At 50.1% G+C, this 26,958-nt stretch overlaps 1 protein-coding gene across 1 annotated transcript; it reads right to left on the minus strand.

Moving 5' to 3' along the window:
- Positions 1–424: 424 nt before the first annotated feature.
- Positions 425–25,417, minus strand: LOC116969529 (ABC transporter B family member 15-like). The gene is made up of 5 exons (XM_033016384.1): positions 25,195–25,417; positions 17,374–17,533; positions 3,275–3,513; positions 1,503–1,639; positions 425–674 (listed from the first exon to the last, which is right to left on the minus strand). The coding sequence occupies exons 1-5, from the start codon at positions 25,415–25,417 to the stop codon at positions 456–458; spliced, it is 978 nt and encodes a 325-aa protein (XP_032872275.1). The 3' UTR covers positions 425–455.
- Positions 25,418–26,958: the final 1,541 nt, after the last annotated feature.

Below are 26,958 nucleotides of genomic sequence, written 5' to 3' on the forward strand. Positions count from 1 at the left end.
CCAGAATAAGGGGTCACAGTTTAAGGATCAGGGGGAAATCTTTTAGGACTGAGATGAGAAAACCATGTTTTACACAGAGAGTGGTGAATCTCTGGAATTCTCTGTCACAGAATGTAGTTGAGGCCAGTTCATTGGCTATATTTAAGAGGGAGTTAGATGTGGCCCTTGTGGCAAAAGGGATCAGGGGGTATGGAGAGAAGGCAGGTACAGGATACTGAGTTGGATGATCAGCCATGATCATATCGAATGGCGGTGCAGGCTCGAAGGGTCGAATGGCCTACTCCTGCACCTATTTTCTATGTATATGTCTATGTCCCTCATCTCTCTCTTCACTCTCTCCCTTCCACTCCAACTCCCCACCCTGTCCCTCCTTGTTTCCCCGCCCCACTCATTCTCTTCCTCCCTCATTGCCCCCCTTCTCCCCACCCTCACTCTCTCTCCCCGTGTCCCTACCCCTACTCTCCCACGGCCGCTCCCTGCTCTCCGTTGGTGAACTGCCGCAGCACCATGCGGGAGTAGCAGCCGCCGAGCTCCATCAGCTGAGAGTGAGTGCCCCGTTCCACCACACGGCCGCCCTCCAACACCACGATCCTGTCCGCCCGCTGCACTGTCTTCAGCCGATGGGCGATCACCAGAGCTGCGGCCACCGGCTCACGGGCCAGGGCCCGCTGGATCTGCGGGGAAGCGGAGTTTAGTCAGAACCTGCCTGCCCCGTACCCGCGACCACCCCAACCCCACCCGCCCGTGCAAATCCCACACCCGTCCGGCGCCGGCCCACATCGCCCCGGCCGCTGGTAGACACTGTCGCACTGGGAGGCGGGAATGGGGTTGGTGGGGGAAAGAGCATGGGGGGGGGGGGGGGGTGATAGAGGAGGAGGGGGTGAGGGAGGTGAACAGTTTGATCAACTGGTCTTTAAACGACTCTTCCGTGTTAGATGTGAATTTACTGAATAACAACTACTTTTGATTGTGTTAATAATCTGTATGTTTATTATTCTATTTTGATTAAAAGTATTTGTATAATAAACATTAAAAAAAAAAATGCACCCTCCCAGCTTCCACCTATTTACGTTGTTAGCCTCGCTCTAATTAATATCTTCCTGTAAAGTCCAGCATTCTGCCTATTCAAAACGATCTTAATAATGACGGAGCAGAATTAGGCCGTTCTGCCCATCAAGTCTACTCTGCCATTCATTGGTGGCCGGTCCGTGGTTGGGTAATGGTGGGTGGGCAGCAGGTGAATGGGGGGGGGGGGGGGGGGGGGGGGGGGGGGGGGGGGGGGGGGCGGGAGAAGGGTTGGGGACGATGTCTGGGGTTGGGTAGTGGTGAGGGTGCGCGGGTGGGTGGGGGGATGTGTAGATGTGGGTGAGGGTGAGTGGGGCCAGTAGATGAGACAACAGGGAGACTGAGCTGAAGTGAGCGTTCGGTCCCCAGAGCTCAGCCCACATTGACGTGCACACGGTAACGGCGCAGCGCGCTGTGGGCAGGCGGCAACTGCTCACCGATAGCTCGGTGTGTGTGTCCAAGGAGCTGGTGGCCTCGTCCAGGACCAGAATCCGCGGCTGCCGGACCAGGGCACGGGCGATGGCGATCCGCTGCTTCTGTCCCGCTGAGATCTGCCCGCCGGCCTCGCCCACATCTGCTCAACCGAGAGACGCCGTTACTAACAACACAGCAAGTGTCCTCATGGACAGAGAGCGGTCACACGCACAGAGCGCGGTCCCCAGTGGAGGTCTATATATAAGGGATATGAGTGTCCTACCCCTTTACATCGGGGACCTGGGGGGGGAGAGTGTTGCACAGGGCTGTGGTGTGAAATAAATATTTGACTTAGTGCGGGACTTGCCAACCGCCTGTACCTTCTGTGGTGAGGAAGATACCGTATTCCACGTGTATATGGAGTGTGAGAGGTTGCAGCCCCTGTACAAATATCCATGAACGCTGGTCACCGCGGGGGGTTGAGTGTATTGTAGATAAAGATGGCACTATTGCATTATAATGATTGCCTGATGTAAAGCGACTACTGAAAGTCTTCGTAACTTCTGCTACACTGTAAATTGCAAATACTGAATCAAGTCCTTGTTAAGAAGGACAAAAAAAGGAGCGCGTTCCCGTGGACGGTGTGCGTGCCACAGACCTGAGGTCACACGACGCGCAAACCATGCAACTGCTGTGTCACAGCAGAGACGGCACCATCCCTAGAGCACAGGACCCTAGTAATGCCCATACTGGCACTATAGTGATCACACCCTAGTGATGCCCACACTGGCACTATAGTGATCACACCCTAGTGATGCCCACTCTGGCACTATAGTGATCACACCCTAGTGATGCCCACACTGGCACTATAGTGATCACACCCTGGTGATGCCCACACTGGCACTATAGTGATCACACCCTAGTAATGCCCACACTGGCACTATAGTGATCACACCCTAGTGATGCCCACACTGGCACTATAGTGATCACACCCTAGTGATGCCCACACTGGCACTATAGTGATCACACCCTAGTGATGCCCACACTGGCACTATAGTGATCACACCGTAGTGATGCCCACACTGGCACTATAGTGATCACACACTGGTGATGCCCACACTGGCACTATAGTGATCACACCCTGGTGATGCCCACACTGGCACTGTAGTGATCACACCCTGGTGATGCCCACACTGGCACTATAGTGATCACACCGTAGTGATGCCCACACTGGCACTATAGTGATCACACACTGGTGATGCCCACACTGGCACTATAGTGATCACACCGTAGTGATGCCCACACTGGCACTATAGTGATCACACCCTGGTGATGCCCACACTGGCACTATAGTGATCACACCCTGGTGAACTGCACACTGGGACTGTAGTGATCAGACGCTGGTGATTCCCACACTAGTATAGTGATCACACCCTGGTGAACGGCACACTAGGACTGTAGTTATCAGACCTTGGTGATCCCTACACGAGTATAGTGATCAGACGCTGGTGAACTGCACACTGGGACTGTAGTGATCAGACGCTGGTGATTCCCACACTAGTAGAGTGATCAGACGTTGGTGAACTGCATACTATCACTACAGCGATCGCACACTAAGCCTATAGTGACTCCCACACTAGTATAGTGATCAGACCCTGGTGATCTAGATTACTGACTCCATCTGCCACTGTGGTGCCCCAGTGTGCCGATCCCTTGTAGCCGGCACTGGGCAGTGCCAGGGTGCCATGGTCAGGAGGGCTCCCTGCCCCCTCTCCCCGGAGCGCTGCGACTGTACCTGTGTCGAAGCCCTGGTCCATCCTCTCGATGAAGTCCCGTGCGCTGGCACTCTGGGCAGCAGCTGCCACGTCTGCCTGCGGGCAGTGATCCAGCCCGTAGCGGATGTTGTCCCGCACCGAAAGGGCAAAGAGTGTCGTCTCCTGACCCACGAGCGCCACCTGTGGAGAAGAGACAGCAGCTACCTCAGGGAGCTGGCACCACATGGGCACAGTGTACACGTGGCATACGGGGTTGGCACTGAGTGTACACGTGTAGCATGGGGGCACTGAGAGTATACGTGTAGCATGGGGCACAGTGTGTACACGTGTAGCATGGGGGCACTGAGTGTACACGTGTAGCATGGGGGCACAGTGTGTACACGTGTAGCATGGGGGCACTGAGTGTACATGTGTAGCATGGGGGCACTGAGTGTACACGTGTAGCATGGGGGCACTGAGTGTACACGTATCACATGGGGGCACAGTTTGTACGCATGGCACATGTGTTGGCACTAAGTGTAAACGTGGCACATGGGGTGGCACTGAGTGTACACATGGCACCTGGGACACAGTGTGTACACATGTCACACGGAGGAACGCCTTGTATATGTGTCACCCTAGGAGTGGCACTGAGAGTACACGTGTCACATGGGAGCACAGTGTGTACACATGTCACACAGGGGCACGCCTTGTATATGTGTCACACTGGGGGTGGCACTGAGTATACATGTGTCACGTGGGCGCACATTATACACGTGTCACACACGGCGTGGCATCGAGTGTAGACGTGTCGTATGGGGGCACACTGTTCACACATGTCACATGGAGGATGGCACTGAGTTTGCACATGTCACACGGGCACACTACATGTGTCACACATAGGGTGGCACTGAGTGTGGACACTTGCCACACAGGGTCACTGTGTACATGTATCACACGGGGGAATACTGTGTACATATATCACGCGGGGGGGCACTGTGTGTACACGTATCATATGGGGATACACTGTTAACACGTCACATGTTGGCTCTGAGTGCGCACATGTGTCACACAGGGGCACTGAATGTCTGCCCGTCACAAGATGGCAGTGTGTACATGTATTTTATATATGAATGCATCTTCAAAATGCCTACAGTCTTTGGACACGGTCTACCACGGAGCACTGAGATTTGTTACTAATTTTAAAACCCTCACGCACCACTGCACTTTGTATGCTCAAGTTGGATGGTTTGCCCTGTCCACCCGCAGACTCCATCATTGGCATATCCTTATTTATAAGACTATCCTCGGTGTTCTTCCTTCATACCTGCAGAAGTATGTAATTCGAAAAAGCACAGGAACTTATCAGCCCCGCTCTGAGGACTTGTTCTTACTAACTGTACCTAAAGTCCGTACTGAACTAGGGAAAAGTGCATTTAGTTATGCTGCTCCCTTCGCATGGAACCAGATGCAGAATGAACTAAAACTTAAGGAGCTGGTTTCTATAAACAGATTTAAATCCCTTCTTAATGATGTTGAAGTGGGCACTTCTGTCTGTAGAAGATGGAACGCCTTGTATATGTGGCACCCTAGGAATGGCACTGAGAGTACACGTGTCACATGGGAGCCCTCCGGTTCTTCCTCGACCAGAGGAGCAACCTATACCCAGCCACTGACACTCTCCTCCGCTTAGCGGAGTTGGTCCTCACCCTCAATAACTTTACATTTGACTCCTCCCGTTTCCTCCAAACACAAGGCGTAGCTATGGGCACACGCATGGGCCCCAGCTACGCCTGCCTCTTTGTCGGGTACGTTGAACAATCCTTGTTCGATGCGTACCAGGGCCCCATCCCCGACCTCTACCTCCGCTACATTGACGACTGCTTTGGTGCCACCTCCTGCACCCACACACAACTGACTGACTTCATCCACTTCACCACCAACTTCCATCCGGCACTCCAATACACCTGGACTATTTCCGACACGTCCCTACCATTCCTTGACCTCACCATCTCCATCGCAGGGGACAGGCTCCTGACCGACATACATTACAAACCCACTGACTCACATGGCTATCTGGACTACACGTCTTCCCACCCTTCCCCCTGTAAAGACTCCATCCCCTACTCCCAATTCCTCCGCCTACGCCGCATCTGTTCCCAGGATGAGACATTTCATACCAGGGCATCGGAAATGTTCTCGTTCTTCAGGGAACGGGGATTCCCCTCCGCCACCATAGATGAGGCTCACACCAGGGTCTCATCCATACCCCGTAACATTGCTCTCTCTCCCCATCCCCGCACACGCAACAAGGGCAGAGTCCCTCTGGTCTTCACCTTTCACCCCACCAGCCGGCAAATACAACACATAATCCTCCGCCATTTCCGCCACCTCCAACGTGACCCCACCACTCGCCACATCTTCCCATCTCCCCCTATGTCTGCCTTCCGCAAAGACCGCTCCCTCCGCAACTCCCTCGTCAATTCTTCCCTTCCCTCCCGCACCACCCCCTCCCCAGGCACTTTCCGTTGCAACCGCAAGAAATGCAACACCTGTCCCTTCACCTCCCCCCTCGACTCAATTCAAGGTCCCAAGCAGTCGTTCCAGGTGCGACAAAGGTTCACCTGTATCTCCTCCAACCTCATCTACTGCATCCGCTGCTCTAGATGTCAGCTGATTTACATCGGTGAGACCAAGCGTAGGTTGGGCGACCGTTTCGCCGAACACCTCCGCTCAGTCCGCAATAACCTACCTGACCTCCCGGTGGCTCAGCACTTCAACTCCCCCTCCCATTCCCAATCCGACCTCTCTGTCCTGGGTCTCCTCCGTTGCCAGAGTGAGCAACAGCGGAAATTGGAGGAACAGCACTTCATATTCCGTCTGGGGTCCTTGCGTCCTTATGGCATCAACATTGAATTTTCCCAATTTGGCTAGCCCGTGCTGTCCCCTCCCCTTCCTTCACCCTCTAGCTGTCTCCTCCCACCCTCCCATCCGCCCGCCCTCGGGCTCCTCCTCCTCTTCCCTTTTTCCTTCTTTCTTTCCCCACCCCCCATCAGTCTGAAGAAGGGTTTCGGCCCGAAACGTCGCCTATTTCCTTCGCTCCATAGATGCTGCTGTACCCGCTGAGTTTCCCCAGCAATTTTGTGTACCTTCGATATTCCAGCATCTGCAGTTCCCTTTTGAACACTTTGTCTACTCCACTGCGATATCTCTTCAAGGTATGCCTACTTTGAAGAAGTTCTCCTCCTCTCTCCGGAGACAGTTTCACAACCTCCTCTCTAACTGCACACCTTCTGTGATCCCCCCTGCCCTCCAACTGTACGACCATACCCTTACCCAGACTCGATACCACAGCCACATTTGCTTCCTCGGGTCCTGCCTGCGCCATCATCACATACCCCACGGCTTCCAGCTCCAGTTCCCTACCTCCCAGTTCGGACCCCAACCGGACCATCGGTACCGACTGGCTATCCACCGGCATACCCAGCAATTCTCCAACCGGGCACTGAGATCCACCCTGGTCGCGATGCGCCGGCACCAACAGGACCTCACATCGACACTCCCTGTACTTCAGGCCTCACTAACCCAGACCTGCAACGGACCCCAGTTGTATTTCATCCGCCGGATGATCCACCTCTTTAATAAAAAATTCCTGGCCTACCTTAATTCCACCAAGGACCTTAAATTATCCCGACTCCAGGCCGCACCCGACGCCTACACTCCGCGACTCGACCGCCCGCAGACTCCGGGCCCCAACCCTGGCCCGCATCGCATCGCCTGCCCGAGTCCCGCGACGCCATCTTGGCCACGAGGAGCGACTTCCATACTCACCGGGACGCCGCCTTCACCGACCTCTACATCGATGCCGCCGCCGACCCTCACCTGCATACCGATGACGCCCAGCCTCGCAGCTTCTACGGTAACTTGGACTCCCTCCCCATCGCCGATTCCTCCGACATCGCCGCCCGACCCGACGTCGCCGCCGAACCGGGGCTCTCTCAACATGGCCGCCGCAACGCACCCGATTCATCTCGCCGCCGACCCGCCGACCATCCGCCCACCGGGACCACCCTCGCATCGCCCGCGGACCCCGACTCAACCACCACTGGACTCCGACCATCGGGTCCGGTGACCCGCGCCACTCGACTCCGACCATCGGGTCCGTTGACCCGCGCCACTGGACTCCGACCATCGGGTCCGGTGACCCGCGCCACTCCACCCCCCTCCAGCAACCCACAGCCGTCGCCTTACCTGGAGCCTGGACTCTGCACTGGGCCTGCAGCCTCCACGCTGCTTACTCCCACTCTCATGGACTTAACTCCACTGGGTCCTAGCGCCCGTCTGCCCAGCCGTGCTAACCTCAGTGGCTGCTACACTGACCCTCCCCCATCCCCCCCCCCCCAACCATGTCACACCCGCTTTTCCCCACCCACATTACAGCCCTCTCTCCCCCCCACCCCCTGACCACCCACCACTCCTCCAACACCCACAACCCCCCCCACATCGCCCCGTCCCCAGTCCACCCACCTGCCTTCCTCTGGCCCCAACTCCCACCCCTGCCGGGTGTTCACCATCCCCCCCGACCTCCCCCTCTCCCCCACCCAACGGTCTGTCCTCAGCAGAGGTCTTACCTTTACCCCCTCCGCCCCCATCTCAATGAGTTCCGCGCCCACCATGACTTGGAGCGCTTCTACCGTCGTCTCCGCCTCACAGCGCACTTCCATGGGAAGGAGTCCTCGCCCCCCAATGATGACCCCTTTTCCCGTCTCCAACGCTCCCCCTCCTCGTGGAACCCCCCTCATAAAGTCCCGGATCTGGAACTCTTCATTCAGAACTGCCGCCGCGACGTCAACCGCCTCAACTTCTCCACTCCCCTGTCTCACTCCAATCTTTCCCCCTCTGAACGCACTGCCATCGAATCACTCCGCAAAAACCCAGATTGGGTCATCAAACCAGCCGACAAGGGAGGTGCCGTGGTAGTCTGGCGCGCCGATCTCTACAAAGCTGAGGCCACGCGCCAACTCTCGGACACCTCCTCCTATTACCCTTGGACCATGACCCCACTGACGAGCACCAGGCCACCATTTCTAGCACCATCACCGACTTCATCAATTCCCACGCCCTACCTGACCGAGCCTCCAACCTCATCGTTCCCCAGCCCCGCACGGCCCGTTTTTACCTTCTCCCCAAAATCCACAAACCCGGCTCTCCCGGCAGACCCATTGTCTCTGCGTGTTCGTGCCCCACCGAACTCATCTCCACATACCTTGACTCCATCCTATCCCCCTTGGTCAAATCCCTACCCACCTATGTTCTAGACACCTCAGACACTCTCCGCCGCCTCCACGCATTCCACTCTCTGGGCCCTCACCCCCTCATCTTCACCATGGATGTCCGGTCACTCTACACCTCCATCCCCCACCAGGATGGCCTCGGAGCCATCCGGTTCTTCCTCGACCAGAGGAGCAACCTATACCCAGCCACTGACACTCTCCTCCGCTTAGCGGAGTTGGTCCTCACCCTCAACAACTTTACATTTGACTCCTCCCATTTCCTCCAAACACAAGGCGTAGCTATGGGCACACGCATGGGCCCCAGCTACGCCTGCCTCTTCGTCGGGTACGTTGAACAATCCATGTTCGAGACGTACCAGGGCCCCATCCCCGACCTCTACCTCCGTTACATTGACGACTGCTTTGGCGCCACCTCCTGCACCTACACACAACTGACTGACTTCATCCACTTCACCACCAACTTCCATCCGGCACTCCAATACACCTGGACGATTTCCGACACGTCCCTACCATTCCTTGACCTCACCATCTCCATCGCAGGGGACAGACTCCTGACCGACATACATTACAAACCCACTGACTCACATGGCTATCTGGACTACTCGTCTTCCCACCCTGCCCCTTGTAAAGACTCCATCCCCTACTCCCAATTCCTCCGCCTACGCCGCATCTGTTCCCAGGATGAGACATTTCATACCAGGGCATCGGAAATGTCCTCGTTCTTCAAGGAACGGGGATTCCCCTCCGCCACCATAGATGAGGCTCACACCAGGGTCTCATCCATACCCCATAACACTGCTCTCTCTCCCCATCCCCGCACACGCAACAAGGGCAGAGTCCCTCTGGTCCTCACCTTTCACCCCACCAGCTGGCAAATACAACATATAATCCTCCGCCATTTCCGCCACCTCCAACGTGACCCCACCACTCGCCACATCTTCCCATCTCCCCCCATGCCTGCCTTCCGCAAAGACCGCTCCCTCCGCAACTCCCTCGTCAATTCTTCCCTCCTTCCCGCACCACCTCCTCCCCGGGCACTTTCCGTTGCAACCGCAAGAAATGCAACACCTGTCCCTTCACCTCCCCCCTCGACTCCATCCAAGGTCCCAAGCAGTCGTTCCAGGTGCGAAAAAGGTTCACCTGTATCTCCTCCAACCTCATCTACTGCATCCGCTGCTCTAGATGTCAGCTGATTTACATCGGTGAGACCAAGCGTAGGTTGGGCGATCGTTTCGCCGAACACCTCCGCTCAGTCCGCAATAACCTACCTGACCTCCCGGTGGCTCAGCACTTCAACTCCCCCTCCCATTCCCAATCCGACCTCTCTGTCCTGGGTCTCCTCCATTGCCAGAGTGAGCAACAGCGGAAATTGGAGGAACAGCACCTCATATTCCGTCTGGGGACCTTGCGTCCTTATGGCATTAACATAGAATTCTCCCAATTTGGCTAGCCCTTGCTGGCTCCTCCCCTTCCTTAACCCTCTAGCTGTCTCCTCCCACCCTCCCATCCGCCCGCCCTCGGGCTCCTCCTCCTCCTCCCCTTTTCCTTCTTTCTTTCCCCCACCCCCCATCAGTCTGAAGAAGGGTTTCGGCCCGAAACGTCGCCTATTTCCTTCGCTCCATAGATGCTGCTGCACCCGCTGAGTTTCCCCAGCAATTTTGTGTACCTTCTTCTATATCTTTATCGTTTTTAATTATTAATGTGATCGTTGATTCTGCTAGTGTTTCAGGTAAGATTTGTTCTTTAAAAGCGTATGTATAGATTGTCTGTAGACGTGGTGTAACTATGTCGAAAAAATATTTATAAAATTCATTACTGAATCCGTCTGGTCCTGGTGTTTTTCCATTCTTAAGTGTGTTTATTATATCTTCTATTTCCTTAGATGTAATTTGTGGCCCATTTCCTCTTGTTCCTTCAGTTCTAGTTTTGGAAGGTTACAATTGTACAGAAATTCTGAAACTTTATTATTGTCTATTAGCGTTTTCGATGTCTATAAATTCTTGTAAAATTGAGCAAATCCTTTATTGATATCACTAGGTAGTGCCACCGTGAGGGAGGGGGAGAACAATGGACATCGGGGACCCGTCGTGGAGGAACCGTTGTGGGGGAGAGGGGAGAACAAAAGAGGAGCAATTTAATTTGTAACTTTGTCAGCGCCGTAGGTGTCCGCTATTTGCATACTTGGTGTAGGCAAGCAAAGAGTTTCACTGTGCCTTGTTACACGTGACAACACAAATTGCATTCTATCCCATTCCATATTGTCATTTGTCGTCTGGGCATGATCGTTATCTCCGTCCTTGCACTCTTCTCTTTGACATTACAGCCAGAGTTTTTCTGCTGCAAAAACTAGAGGCAGAAGGAGAAGAGGCATCTTGCTGCAAATATGAATCTGTCTGATCAAAGCTAAAGGATTTTAAAAATCTGCGGGAAGAAGTTAGAGTTGCCGTATCAGAGTAGGGTCAAGGAAAGTGCGTTCCCGTCGCGGCCCTGTTTTACCAATCTTTCCACCACCACGCACGAGAAGCACAAGACAGACACCATTGTATGCAGATGGCAAGAAGTGTGTTCATCTCTGGCTGAACTACCTCTAATCTTGTGTGTGGACTCGATAAGGAGTAGTTTCACAGAGCTAATTGTGGGGGCAGGACATTAGAGTGAAACAGGCGTCCGATAGGCTTAGCTGGAGATTGGTTGAAGAAAATCAAAGGGAAGTCAGAATAGCGGAGCGGCCTGTTGGGAGCGGTCGTGTTCAAGGAAGTGTCCTGTGGACGAAAAGTGCGGCTTGAGGCTTTGACTCAAGAGGCTTCGCTGAGAAGGGATGAGGAGAGAGGAGCAGACCTGCAAGATCCAGAGCAACAGCAAGTGGGAAGCTTCGCGAAGGATTGTGAATTACGTAAAGGAGACATGCAGGATCACGCGATGTGCTGCGGCTGCATTATGTGGGAGCTGGTGGACCCCTTGGTTAGTGCAGGTGACCACATCTGCAGCAAATGCCGGTTGAGTTGTGAACTAATACAGAAGGTGGACGACCTGGAGTATGAGCTGCAAACGCTAAGGCACATCAAGGATGGGGAGAGTTACATGGGTGCTGTGTTAATGGAGGTAGTTACACCTGCCAGAGTAAATGCTTCCAACGTAGTCCATGGTGAAGTTGAGGGTGTGGCTGCTAGTGAGGCAGGCAGGGGAACAGAAGTGAGGACTGAATGGAGGACTGTATGAAGGATGGGCAACCTGACCAGGGCACAATGGTACAGGGGGGCATCCGAGCGGGAACAAGAGCAGGAGTAGATAGCGCTCTGAGGGCTAGCGGAATCAAGTGGTCTTGGGAGAAGGCAGGAACGCGGTATTGATTGTGGATGATCAGCCATGATCACATTGAATGGGACAATCAGGTTGGTATTGGACCCTAAGAAAGGGAATTAGTAAAGTATCTCCGAGATGGACTCTTAGAGCAGCTTGTTGTGGAGCCCACCAGGGAAGAGTGAATTATGGATTTAGTGTTATGCATTGAACAGGGTTTGATAAAGGAACTGAATGTATACGAACCATGAATAGTTGGCGACCACAATATGATAAGTTTCAATCTGCAATTTGAGCGGGATAATGTGAAATCGGATGTGCTGGTATTGCAGACTACAAAGGCACGAGGGAGAAGCTGAACAAGTTTACTGGGAAGGGAACCCAGCAGGGATGACAGTGGATCAGTAATGGAAGGAATTGCTGGGAATAATCGGGAAGATGCAGAATCTTTTCATTCCAAACGGGAAGAAAGATTCTAGGGGGAGAAAGAGGCAACCGTAGCTGTCAAGTGAAGTCAAAGATAGTATAAAACTAAAAGATAAGCCGAATAACATTGCAAAGATTCGTGCGAAGCCAGATCTTTTAAAGAAGTACAGAAGTTAACTAAAAAGGCAATACGGGGAGATATATTGAATTACGAAAGGAAGCTAGCCAATAATATATAAGCGCATTGCAAGAGTTTCTTCACTTATATAAAGAGTAAGAAAGATGCAAGAGTGGACGTTGGACAGCTGGAGAATAATGCAGGACAAGTGATAATGGGGAATAAAGTAATGGCAGAGGAATTTAATAACTTTTTTGCTACAGTCTTCACAGTAGAAGACACAAGCATTGTGCCTGAAATTCAAGAGAGCCAGGGAGTAGATGTTAATGGATGGCTATTACAATGGAGTACGTGCTTGGGATACTGAATGAGTTGATCATTCACTTGGACTGGATGGAATGCACTCTCGGGTTCTGAAATAGGCGGCTTTAGAGATTGGGGAGGCGTTGATAGTGATATTTCAAGAATCACTAGAGTCAGGAGTCGTCCCGGGCGATTGGAAAAGTGCCAACATTACCCCCTGCACAAGAAGGGAGCAAAGCAGAATAATGGGAACTGTTGGCTGGTTAGTATGACTAAGGTCGTTGGTAAGATTTTAGAGTCCATTAGAAACAATGAGGTTACGGAGTACTGAGAAGTTCACGAGAAAATAGGCGAAAGGCAGCATGGTTTTATGAAGGGGAGGTCTTGCTTGAAACATTTACTGGAATTATTTGAAGAAGTAAATAGCAAGACAGACAAAGGAGAGTCAATAGATGTTGCTTCCTTAGATTTTATGAAAGCCTTTGATAAGGTGCCACACGTGAGGCTGCTAAGCAAGATGGGAGCCGATGGTATCAAAGTCCAGATACAAGTATGTATAGCAGGTTGGCTGAATGGCAGAAGACAAAGTATGTCAATAAAGGGGGCTCTTTCTGGTTGTTTGCCAGTGACTAGCGGTGTCCCGCAGGGGTCGGTGTTGGGGCCGCTGCACTTCGTGTATTATATTAATGGTTTGAACGAGGGGGTTAAAGGCTTTGTCGGCAGGTTTGCATATAATACGAAAATAGGTGGAGGGGCAGGTAGTGTAGAGAAAGCAGGGATTCAGCAGAAAGTCTTAGGCAGGTTGGGAGAGTGCGCAGTAAAGTGGAAGATGGTATATAGCGTAGCAAAGTGTGGAGTCATGCATTTTGGTGGCAGGAATCAAGACAGAGGGAATATTTTCTAAATGGGTAACTAATCCAGAAATCCAGAAAAGGGACTTTGGAGTGCTAGTGCCAGATTCCCAAAATGTTAATCTGCAAGGTGAATCAGTGGTAATGAAAGCAAACTCAATGCTAGCATTGATTTCAAGAGGGCTTGCATTCAAAAACAGCGATGTAATGTTTAGGCTCCATAATGCGCTGGTAAGGCCTTTGGAATATTGTGAGCAATTTTGGGCACGATAACTGGATGTTCTGGCTCTAGAGAGGGTCCAGATGTGGTTTACAAGGTGGTCCCATGTATGAAATAGTTTAACCAATGATGAGCGTTTGTCGGCACTGGGCATGTACTCGCTGGAGTTTAGGAGAATAACGGAGGACCTCATTGAAACATACAAAATAATGAAAGGCTTGGATAGAGTGGATGTGGAAAAAATCTTTCCACTAGTGCGAGAGTCTAGGAGTAGAGTTCACAGCCTCAGAATTAAAAGAATTAAAGGACATGAAGATAAATGTATTAGTTCAGAAAGAGGTGAATCTGTAGAATTATTCGCCACAGAAAGTTGAGGAGGCAGTGGATATCCTTAAGGCAGATATCGATAGATCCAAGAGACAAGGGGGCGCCGCACGTTGGCAGACTTGCCAACATTCTGTGTTTCGTTTCGTCTTTTATTGTTGTTATTTTTAGTGTGTTTTAAAGGTTTGTGTTAATGGTCTCTGGTTTGTTTTATATGGCTTTTGGGGTGGGGGTCGGGAGAAACATTTGTTTTCAATCCCTTACCTTGCCGGAGAAGCGATTGTATTCCGGATCGTATCATGGAGCTGGGGACCTTGCTCTGGACTGACTTTGGGCCCAACCGCGGGGAATTGGACTTACCATCGGGATCGACGCTCCATCCGTGGCCTGCGGATTTCACCATCGAGGAGTTCGCAGTCTCGGGTCGAGACCGATGTCGGAAAGCTGCAAACGACGCAGATGGTTCGACCAGCCCCGACCCGGGATCGAGCACCCGGCGCAGGGAGTTGACATCTTCCCCATGTAGGCGCTTGATCTTCCCGACGCGGAGGGGGGGGGGCGCCGGCTACAGAAGCCATGATCATCCTTCAACGGAAGGCTCGTGGCAGGCCCCCGACCGCGGGAAAACAATGAAGGGAAGAGATTTAACTTTTTTTTCGCCTTCCATCACAGTGAGGAATATGGAGGAGTCACTGTGGTGGATGTTTATGTTTAAATGTTTTTTGTGTGTTTTGTTGCTATTTAATGGTTTGACTGTATGGCAAATTTATCGTATGTTGCAAAACATACTTGGCTAATAAAGTATGATTATGGTTATGATTAGATTCCTGAATAGTACAGGTGTCAGATGTGATGGGGAAAATGCAGGAGAATGGGGTTAGGAGGGAGAGATTGATCAGCAATGAGTGAATGGTGGAGTAGACGTGATGGGCCGAATTGCTCATTCTACTCCTATCGCTTATGACTGATCTGAGGCTGCACCTCACCTGAGATTGTCTGCACGGTTTTCCAAGAATAGTGTCAATAACCTCATTAGTGTTCAGAGTGTTTTAGTATATATGACAGGCCACTTGATTCAAAGACCAGGGTGCTTACTGTGCTAGGTGACTTTGCACAGTGTGTGTTCTGACATTGCAATGGCAAGACGCCTACTCTGTATGCCCTTTCCTTGAAGTGTCGTGCTGTTGTCCATTGCTGTGGACTTACACGGAGTAGTTGCGTTAGTTTGTCCTTGATCCGAGCCAATCTTTGTAGTGCAAACGGTCTATGGCTTTCCAGTGTGGTTTGGTCGTGTTGACGTTCCCTGCATTTCCGTACTCCGGTACTCTGCTGCGGTTTTCAGAAGGTCCATCTCTCCATAGCCCAGGCCGAAATGTTGTTGTATGCATCGTCATTACACAATTCACTTTATACTTCTGTTTCTCTAAACGGCTGCCCACTGCATTGAGACACAGTGCCGGTCTCTCGCTGTCTTATGGTAATAAAGGTATGAAATACAAGATAAAGGGCTGATTCCTATAAATCTCTCTTTTTATATAAGGGCGGTGGAGAAAATATCCTCTCCGTCACATGCACCGCTGAGATGTTTTGAAATGATTACCTTGGTCAGCGTCAGTACAAGCTGCTCTAAGAATCCATCATGGAGGCACTCCACAAACTCCCTTTCGTGGGGTCCAGTGCCAACCTGATTTTCCCAGTCTACCTGCATGTTGAAATCGTATAACAACCGCAGCATTACCTTTACGACACGCCAACTTGCACCCTATATCGAGGCTCGGAACTGGGCCTACATGACGCTCGTTGTAATAAATCCGAAGCAGTTCACTATGTCAGATACTGCGGATTTCATACAGGGAGCGTCAAGGAGGCCCAATTCCGACCTGTTGACCCGTCATTAATCGATCTGATGTGTCTGGTACTCAGTGACAGGATGGACCATGGTCTCAGTGCTGATTGGTATCGAGGCCTGAGCTGTTGACACCCGCTATCGTCGCTAATGACACTTCAAGCTGTGACCGGTGCATTGGTCAGGGAACAGCCTGGTTATGTCAGTGATCCCCTCGTGTTGCCGCTATATCAGTCTCCCGGACTCGCAGATCCGCCCTTTAGAGCTGGAGCCGCTCGGTGACTGGTGGGACTGGTGGACACTGTGGTGGGAGACAGAGCATCCCGTGTCCTTACAGCGCCCGGTCCTTCGTTTCATCCGCTTCCATTTCGTTGCTCTGGCGGCCATAAGGCCAATATGCTCGGGAATCAGTGATAGCTCCTGGGAACATGATTTAGGACTGAGTACTTCCAGCAATGTAGCTCGTAATTCGTCGCTAGGTTAATTGACGTTTCATGTAGTGGGAAAAGCCGCACATATGGTGGCCTTGGAGACTGGGTGGCATGTAGGAATCTACAAGGCCGCGTATGTAGCACCCCCTGGTCATATCAGCGTGACAGATGTTTGTCCTGTTGCACTGAGCCGCGGGATTATGGAAGGATCACAGTGTAACATGACTATGTGTGTCGCCGTGCGGAGCTGTTCTGGTCTCTGAGTTTATGTCCGTTCCTCGCCAGTTTCACAAGGACACTGCAGGGACAATCACCTTGGTGGGACTTGGTGCGCCAACACGTGGCGACACGTGTGCTGCCTAGGTTTTATGCAAAGCAAAGCAGTTCACTGTACCTCGGTACATGTGACAATAAAATATATTTTAATCAGTTAAATATGAGCCAGGCCCAGTATGGATGGCAGCTGTCCGTCTCACACAATCAGAAGATGTTAGAATATGTGATGTGGCATTTAAAAACACACATCATAGTTCGACCACATGTATTGTTGCAACTCTATCCCCTCATAATCACATGTTCACAGTTGCTGCACCAGAATGAGTCCATTCAGTGTGAGTCATTATCAGCCACAACTCCTGGTGTGCAGGACTAGGACAGAGACAGAAACGTATCTGCTCCTAAAGGTGAAGCAACGGGTTGGTCAGTGAGTCCTGCCCGATTTTGGCATAGACTGTGTACCCTTTACCCTGTGTTCACTACCATGTTATCCACAGCTGCTTTCTGATGTTTGTGACACTTTAAGTCTGTAATTCCCACAGGAGCGCTAAACTGGGAGCAGTTGACGTGATTGTTTGTTCAGTGAGTGTAACTAACGTCGTTGGCCTGGAAACTGGTACCGCTGGAACTTTCTCTCTGCTATAACAAGGGATGTCGTGAACTTGTCAACCTGTTTCAGCGGCAGTCATTGTGTGCTGCATGGACAGAGGATAAATCACTTCACCGAGTACATGGGCGGCTCGCTACTTACTCGAATAACGAGGATTTACTATCCGACACTTGCTGCTGTTGGCGTTCCCCGTAAGTGTTTACCCACAGGTTTTCAGTGTTCATCACTGTTATATCTGACGTGGTGACGTATTGACCGCTTGTCTCACTATTGTATGATTCTGGGCATGGTATTTGCCGAACTGTGGGGTTGATGTTAAAATAACCACGTATCTTCATTCAAACTGTAGTCTCAGGCAAGATGTTGACTTTAAAACGTCTTCCGTGGGTCTGTGAAGCTGCCGCCAGTTTCATGTCAGCATAATCGTTGTGAATGCACAGTACCTTCTGGTGTGTGGACTAATTAGACTGTTGATCCCACGCTTTGTGAATTGCATCTTGAAATAATCCAGTGTAAGTGTTCAGGATACGTGTTCAGATAATCCAGGAGTTTCCGGTAGTTTCAGCACTGAGTGAAACTGCCCAAGATATTCCAACGTTTCCAGTTGTTGGCAATATTTTCTGATTTCCAACATCCACTATTTATTCATGACTTTCTCGTTGGCGTGCGGTTGTGATGCTGCGCTTTCAGGAATGGGACCGCTTTAGCTTTTCCCTTTGTACCTGGCGACGTAGCTTGAGTTTGGCCGATTCTGGGTTAATGACAGTTCAGTCAGTGGTCGAGAGATGGTGCCGTATTATTGGGTGGACTGAGTCGATTGTTATTCTTAGCTTATGCCTGCCAACATTTGAAAATGAAAAACATTACTCTGAGTGCGCAGCGCCGCAGGTCATAGCCGCGTAAGTGCAGAAAAATGTATAACTTGTTTATTTTGTATTTGTATTTTGTATTTGTAATACAGTTTATTGTGTATTATATGTCATAGTTGCTTTGATGCATTTGTCCAGAAGTTTATCATTGAAATTCATTTGGTAGCAACGTTTCCCCATGGCCTGAGGAAACATTTGGAGGCTGTAATCGCTCCATATCTCGTTCTCTCTTCGTCTCTCTCCCCCTCTCTCCGTCTCTCTTCCTCTCTCTCCCTCTCTCTCCCTCTCTTTCCCTCTTCCAATGTTCCCTTTCTCCCCCCTCCCCCTCTCTCCCTCTCTCCTTCTCTCTCTCTCTCTCCCGCTCTCCATCTCTCCCTCTCTTCCCCTCTCCCTCTCCCCCTCTCTCCCTCTGTGAAGCTGGTCGGTGATTGGCCACAACGCCTCTCGGAACAGTGTCTGATTGGCCGCCGAATGAACAGCGCATTATGTGATTGGACACAATGACCTTGGAGACAGCGGCTGATTGGACGGGAATTTTAAGGAATGTTGGTTTGTGATTGGACGCAATCCACTTGGAGACAGCGGTTGATTGGCCGCTTTTTCTCCTCATTTCAACATCGTACTGTTCCGATTTTGCACACTTTTTAACAGAAAAATCGGAACAAATGCGATAAAATCGGACCAGTTGGCAAGTATGTTCTCTATGTTTTGTCCCAACATGAGATCAGATCTGTATATCACGACGGGGCACGGGTGACGGCCCAACGCGGGTCTGTTTCTGTTCCCAGTCACGTTGCTCTGTGAGAGGAACCGCGCCGGTCCAGATCCCTCGCACCTACTGACTGCAGAGAGGTTGTTGAACCGTTGCCGCACCGAGTAGTGACGGTGCTGCTAACGTGGTGTGTGGTGAGGATGTCCGACTCTGTGACCGTTCTCTGTGACACAAGGCAGCATGTGGTCCATTTGGAAATAGTTTGTGAGCTGCAGGACACTGGGGCTGGGGTTGACCACTGCAGTGAGCTGCAGGAAATGCAATTGGATGGGATGTTGCGTGGTGACATGATTGTCACAGCAGGAATCTGGGTTCGGAGTTCAGGTCCCCGCGGTCACTCATTGTTAGCTGAGTGTAGCTGATTATTCTGCACGTCTCAGATTTCCCGATACTGGCATGTTACAATTTCGTCATTTAACCTTCGTTTAACTGATAATGTGCGTTGTCTCATATTTGTTTATTTTGGATCTTGTACATGCGTGTGCAATCCCGACTTGTATTCTACAAGTCATGCCTCTGTTTAGTGTCTGGTTCTGAATGTTATGTTTCCATAGTCGCTACAATAATGTAGCTGGCAGCTCTGTGGTCTCACAGCTCAACAACGAGCTTCGATCTTGCACTGCTTATTATGATATCTGCGCATCTGTTCGTGAACGCATCTGTTTCCTCAATTTGCTTCGATTTCATTCCCAGACCCAACATGTGCAGTTTGGTCGGTAATTCGCTGCTGTAAGTTACCCGTATTCCGGCGGATGACTAATAGTATCTGAAGTGAATTGGTGTTAATGTCGCTGAATTAATACTGCATGATTCGTGGAAATGTCGGCTTGACGTTTGACACCTGTCTCTGTGAGGCGAAGGACATGTATTTTATTCGTTTCTAGCTCCATGCCGTATCCTGATAAATTATGCTGCCAACCAGCTTGTGTGTCCAAATGAAACCGGGGTTAACAAGGCAGGACAATCAGGTATTAAAAAGGTTACATCTTTGCAGCTTTTACCAGAGCTGTGCTATTCTGTTTGACGATTCCACGTCAATCACCAGTCAGGTTGCAGTTTGAGAATTGTATGTAGGTTCTGTCAGCACACTGCACCTCTGGTGCTTTGCACGGCTGAGAGGAGTTGTGGCGATTAGCAATGGATGGGTGAGGCGGAACAACATGATTGTGAAACCGTTTATTTGGCAGAGAGCAGGCATTTCCAGTAATATGCGAGGAGATGGATGTTGATGATAAATTTATTCATACGGCGCGAACGGTTCAGAAATTTCTGCATGCAAGTCTGGAAGAGGAAAGATTTGACTGAACTCAAATGTAAACCCTCGGATGTATTATTGAAAGCGCTGATCTAGAAGATTATTTCTTCACAGCATATATCCTGTCTTTGCCCCTTAATTTGTCCAAATGTTGGAACTTCACTGTGACTTGTAACATGCCGATTGCTCGGCACAGACACAATGAGCCAAATTGTCCACATGCATGTGAGAAGTTTTCAACGAATACACTATTACTGTACATGCAACTGGTTGATCGGAGAAGTCCCGCTACAGATATGGCCGTCTCCAAGAAGATTTCCTAACTTTCTGCACTTGGTACATATCAGCATCAACATTCCCTTCCCCACTACCAACAACTTCCTGAGTCTGTCCATTTAGTAATAGGTCGGGTGAAGCTGGGGGTAAGCTTTGGGCATAGGGTAGGCTCCTAGTAGGTAATCTCTTTCGAACCCGATAGTGTACAATCCCAAAGATCTTCGGAGGCGGCATTATAGGCAGATCAGTTGTCATTGAATGTGTGTAACATTGTATTTTACCGGCCGCACAAACAAACCAGGAGCAGAGTGGTTGCGGTACAGCTTTATAAAATGTTCCCATGCTCACATCTGCGCTTCTGTGGGCACGTCTGATCGCCACACTGTGGGAATAACTTAATTGCTATGTAGAAGGAGGGGAGGAGATTTATAAAAATGTTTTCTGCTATAGCAAAGTTTGGTTATGACGGGAGAATCGATAGACTGAGTTTATTTTCCTTTCACGGAAATTACGCAGTGAAGTTCCAACATTTGGACATATTAAGGGGCATAGGCAGGATACATGCTATCAAACATGCCGCATAAACGAGGGGGCTAAAACCAGAGGGCAATAGTTTAGATAAAATATTTGGAAGCATTTGAAGAGGTATTTTCTCATTCAAACTCGGAATCTAGGACACGCTGCTAAAGAGTTTGACGGAGGCAGGGATACTAAATACATCAAGAGGACACTTAGCACTCCAAGGCATGGAGACTATGGGTTATGTGGGTACATCCATGTCGCTTTGGCTGTGGTGGGTCAAATGGCTTGCTTCCGAGCTGTGGGAAGCTCTGCTTATGGAGAACGATCTGCAGAATGTTGCGGATGGAAGCGCTACAAAGTGTATTGGCGGAAAGTGGGAATAGGGAGATGCAGTGTGTGATAACGGTGGAGACAGAGTGGAGACCGTGGGTCAGGGTGTGGACAGCGTCGTGGGCATACACTTAATACGTTGTACATGGTGCAGTCAAAGTGATTGAGATTTCGGGACAGCTGCTGCATTTTGACGGAACACTTCTGACTGCAGCACATGCTTCCAGGTCAGATCACCAAACAAAACCGCAGCTCAACTGCCCGTCTGACCTTGCGCTGTCGCACTCGGAGAGTCACCCCGCCCCCCCCCCCTCCACCCGCCCCCCCCCCCCGCCCCCGCCGCCGCCAATATCCTGATCAGCATGACATAAAACATTACAATGAAAATCCGCACGATAAGCCACCCGAGGTTGCTCGTTCCCCACTGATATCTATCCTGACGTCTGTCTGTCCCTCCGCTGTACACTCTCCTCTCAACAATTCCCACTTCCTTCCCCAAGCACCTTCATCCCGTCCAGTCCCAACGGCGCCTTCCCCCGGCTCAGTCCCCACCGCACTGAAGCTTCACTCTGCAGATAGTTTGCTGCACATCTGTGGCACATAAATGTGGGCAGCAAGGGAACAAGTTGATATTGACCTTGAAGTGATGCCTGTCTTGTATGTAGAATGCATGCAGGGAACTGCAGGCGGGTCATTCTGATATCGGTGGTGGTAAAGTTGCCTGAGGGAAATTAGTGCTATACGCCTCATCGGTATTTGGAAAGATAAACACTGATTATAAATAGACAACATGACTTTGTTCCCGAGAAACGTTGTCTTTATGTGCTTTTGTAGTTTATCCATTGCTTTCACAGGGTCCGCATGGTAGACTGGCCTGGAAGGTTCGCGCACACAGGATCCAGTTGGGAAGAATTAGATACAAAGTTGTTCCAATGGTAGAAGTCAGGTGGTGACAAGAAACGATTTAAAACAACACATAGATCATAGAACAGTACAGCACAAAACAGGCCATTCGGTCCACAATGTCTGTGTCGAACATGATGCCAAGACCAACTCCTATCTGCCTGCGCATCGCCCTTATCCCTCCATTCTCTTGGTCACATCGCAGGTAAAAGCGGACAGAATGGGAACAGGTGGCCTTTAGCCAGCGCAGCAGTAGGCAGGCAGTGCATGAGTCCCCTGTGGTCATATCCCTCCTAAACAGATATACCATTTTGTAAACTGTTGGGGGAGATGGTTCATCAGGGGAAAGCAGCAGCAGCCAAGTTCATGGCACCATGGGTGCCTCTACGGCAAAGGAAGGGGAGAAAAAAAGTGGAAGGGCAATAGTAATAGGCGCGCACAGGATCCAATTGGGATGAATTTGATTAAATAAAGTTGTTCCAGTGGTAGTAGTCGGGAGCTGACAGGAAATAATTAAAAACAAAACATAGAACATTGAACAGTACAACGCAACACAGGCCATTCGGTCCACAATGAATGTCAGTGTCAAACATGATTCCAAGGCCAAATCCTATATGCCTGCGCATAACCCATATCCCTCCATTTTTTGCAAATCTATTGGTGTATTCAAATGTCTCTGAAACACACACTATCCTATCTGGCCCGAAACAAACATCACAGACCCCCACCCTGGCAGCGCGTTCCAGGCACTCAGCCTTTGTGTATAAAACATTCCCCTAACATCTCCCTTAAGCTTTGCCCTTCTTAAAGCTATTCCCTATAGTATTTGATTTTTCTATCCTGGAAAAAAAGGTTCCTGTTTTCTATTCTTCTGTCAGGTCGTTCCGCAACCTTCAGCGTTCCAGAAAAACACCAATCCAATTCTCTACAACTGCTCCCTGTAACCAATGTCCCATAATATAGACATAATCCTTGTAACGTTTTTTACCCTGTCTAAAGCCTTCACATCCTTCCTGTAATGGGTCGACCTGAACTCACGTAATACCCCAAATCCTGACCAAAGTCCTACAGCGCTGCTCCACGATGCCCTGACTCTTATACTGAATGTGCTGACCAATGTCGACAAATATGCCGCGTGCCTCATGTACCACGCTATCTACATGTGTTGCTACTTTCAGAGAGTTCTGGACTTGGACCCCAAGGCACCTCCGTTAATCACTGCTGATAATGGTAATGTCTTTCATTGTATGTCCCTCCCCCCTTCCCCATGTCCGTCTTCCCCTGAGACCTCGCACAGCTCAATGTTACACCAAATGTCATTTCGCCGTCCATTGCTGTAGCTGATCTCTATTCCGCTGTGTACGTCGGCCGTGTTGGTGTAATCTACAAACATATAGACCAACCAAATTGTGAAGGCCTGGTAGGAACTTGGCCGGGTGAATGTGCAGTGGAGGATGGGAACGGCGATGGAGCTGTGGAGTATGGGGAATATGAAGGCAGGAGAGGTATGTGCAGGAGGAAGCTGCGATAGGTAATGAGCAGGGTGTAGAAGCAGTGGGGACAGGACAGGGGGAAGTGTGACGGTGCGGTTGGTACTCGGCAGGGTCAATATGCAGTGGCGACCGATCAAGATGAAACAAGGTTTGGACTGGGCACTGATACAGGGCGGTTGGACACTGGGCAGGTTTAGTGTGCGGTGGACACAGCAGAGTGAATATGTAGGGAGGACTGGGGTGGGTGAAGGTGCAGTTGGATTGTGTCGTGTGAAGGAAGTTCAACACTGGCCAGGATAAATGTGCGTTGGCTACAGGGCAGAGTGAATAGGCAATGGGGAATAGCAGGACAATTGTGGGGTAAAGAACCCTGTGAATATTGCTTTGCAATTAGTCCAACCTTTGCAGGACTGGAAGCTGTGGAACAATTTCAAATTGAACTGTTACTGCCCCAGTTACAGACTCTGGTCTTCAGAAACTGTGGTTGGCGGTTGTGTTTATTGACCCAATGTTGGATAGGTACATGGATAGGAAGGGTTTAGAAGGATCAGAGCCAAACATGCGCAGTTGGAACAAGAGTAGATGGGGCATGGGCAAGATGGGCCGAAGAGCCTGTTTACACGCGCAATTACTCTGCTTCTACATACATTGGGTTCCAATCACGTCATTTATCTTCCGGTAACAAGGACATACGGCCTATCTAGTTTTGCAATTCCCAAAGAGAAACAACGTCACCCTCTCGGCGACTTTCCGATTTACTTTAACCCTGCAGGTTACTCCCCCTCACTGATCCATACACTGCCACCGGTACACTTGTCATCTGCATTGCGAAGTCAATTAGAGCACCCAGCTAACATACATAATCATCTCTCGATTGGATAAGGAACCGGCGGACAGCCAGAGTCAGAGGAGCGGATCCCACACGGATCCCGAGAGCTGTGTGTATCACGTATCTTTTCATTATCTAACTGATGATATGACTTGTGATTTCATTTATTCTTGAAACTCAGTAGTAAATGTCACTCGGAGATCCTTTCAGTTCAGCGTATTCTTTGTGAACGCCACACACTGTAACATCCTTCGTTCCTTCTTTCGCAGTTAACTTGGTGACGATTGTGATCCTGTCCCGGGGAAAGTGCGGTCTCTCCAAATGCATCACTCGCTACCTGGTGGGAATGGCAGCGGCCGACCTCATGGTCCTCATCACTGATGTCATAATAAGGTCCATTGTTGGGATGTATTTCCCGCTGTCGTTCTTCACCATCACCCCCGTGTGTTCCCTCAACTGGACCCTGGTCTTCGCAGCCACAACAATCTCTGTCTGGTTCACCGTCGGGTTCACGTTTGATCGGTTTGTGGCCATTTGTTGTCAAAAGCTGAAAACTAAATATTGCACCGAGCGAACGGCGAGTGTTGTTATCGGAACGGTAATTGCTCTAAGCTGTTTAATAAACGTACCGTGGTATTTTACAGTCGAATCGATATATATTACCGATAATAAACCCAGAGGTTGTGCCTTGACACAATCATTCTTAACCTCACCTTCATGGACTTCGTTTGAATTGTTGACATTAACTGTAACTTCTTGTCTCCCGTTCGTTTTGTTTTTGTTGGTCAATTCACTGACCGCCAGATACATTCTAGTCTCTGGTAGAGTCCGCAGATTGCTCCGGGGCCGCAACAGTGGAGAGAATGGCAAGGATCCGGAGATGGACAGCCGGAGGAAATCCATCGTTTTACTCTTCAGCATATCTGGCAGTTTCATCGCGTTGTGGAGCACAATGGTTGTATATGTTGTGGCTGAGCGCGTTTTCGGCGCAGAGTATTTCGCGGCTAGTGATCTTCAGACAATTTCGTTTATGCTACAGCTTCTGAGTACCTGCACCAACACGTGTATTTATGTCCTGACCCAGAGAATGTTCCGGGAGCAGCTGAAGACCGTGGTTACATACCCCGTGAATTTCATAGTGAAATTAATCATATCATTGAAGCATTAGTATTCCCAGTTTATTTATAAATATAGTATAACATTGAACTGATGTATACATCTTAAACCGATGTTTTCAGGAGTTATCCGGGTGTGCGAATTATATAACTCAGTAGCTGCGGTATACAACCAAGCGTTCACATGAAACAAATCAGCGTCTGCAGTTCCTTTCTACACAATGTCATCTCATATTGTCCGGGTGCAGTAGTACTAGATATTGTAAGTCACGGGACAACAGCGCGCTGTCACACCGCCTTGTGCGAGAATCACACAGGAAACAGGTTGTTCATAGTGACCAGAAATAAACTATTCTAATCACTTCCAATAACTGTCTCCTTGTCGCTGGGTGTCCGATGGGTGGGTGGAATGGTGGTGGCGACCGGGTTCTCAAAGGGAATATAACATGTTCGTGTCCCCTGGAGCGTCTGTATATATGAGAATAATTAGTATCTATATGGATGTTAATAATAAGCATTTGTATAGACACGGGTGACACAACCTCCGTACAGCTGAGGTCACCCTTCTCTCTGGGGAGGAGGCCGTGGTGATCGGCTTTCTTTCAAATGTGGGCAGTACATTTCCACCTTCCTCAACGTTCGTCGACGTTGAGATTTGTCTATGTGGAGAATTTGTGATTTGTGAAATGATCGTTTTAAGTTTCCCCCCTTCAATACCGTCGATCAAACTGGCTCCGTGACTGGCGACAATGTACCGAATGCATTGAGCCGAGCCACATCCACCCCCCCCCCTCCACCCACCCCTCCCCCCCAATCTCCTATATCCTACTGCCTAATTCGCAGCAATTAGTTCCACTCTTGTGACACCTATTCACATTATGACTTTACTCAGCACCGGTTGGCCATTCCGTCGGAGAATAATATACTTTACACATCTGCTCGGTGAGTCTCGGAATGTTTGGTCCTTTTGACTCTGCGGTGTAAGCACAGCGACATCGTGTGTCCCTTGTGCAGAGATCGTGGACGCTGGTTTGATTAATGAGGGGCATAGGATCCCAATTAACGGGTCAAGCACAGTTAGATGGTGAATGGGAGGTTTGTGAATGCAGGCTTCTACAACTGGCAACATAAAGGGGAGGTAACACAACGTCAAGGAATTTAGGATTTGGCACCAAATATTACAGCACACGGTAATATGAGAAATCCCCAGGTGAGAATGTTAGTGTTGAGCAAATCGGTGTGAGGTGGGGTTTATGTGTGGGGTGGGGTTTAGGTGTGAGGTGGGGTTTAGGTGTGAGGTGGGGTTTAGGTGTGAGGTGAGGTTTAGGTGTGAGGTGGGGTTTAGGTGTGAGGTGGGATTTA

This window comes from Amblyraja radiata, unplaced genomic scaffold, assembly GCF_010909765.2.
Source record: "Amblyraja radiata isolate CabotCenter1 unplaced genomic scaffold, sAmbRad1.1.pri S69, whole genome shotgun sequence".
Lineage (NCBI taxonomy): Eukaryota > Metazoa > Chordata > Chondrichthyes > Rajiformes > Rajidae > Amblyraja > Amblyraja radiata.

Excerpts from the sequence above, each read along its gene's own strand:
- LOC116969529 (XM_033016384.1), bottom strand. The coding sequence starts at position 25,417 with ATGAAACTGCCAGATATGCTGAAGAGTAAAACGATGGATTTCCTCCGG. Across the intron at positions 1,640-3,274 it reads GGACCAGGGCTTCGACACAG|ATGTGGGCGAGGCCGGCGGG; the intron begins GTACAGTCGCAG and ends TCGGTTGAGCAG. Across the intron at positions 675-1,502 it reads ACACACACACCGAGCTATCG|ATCCAGCGGGCCCTGGCCCG; the intron begins GTGAGCAGTTGC and ends GCTTCCCCGCAG.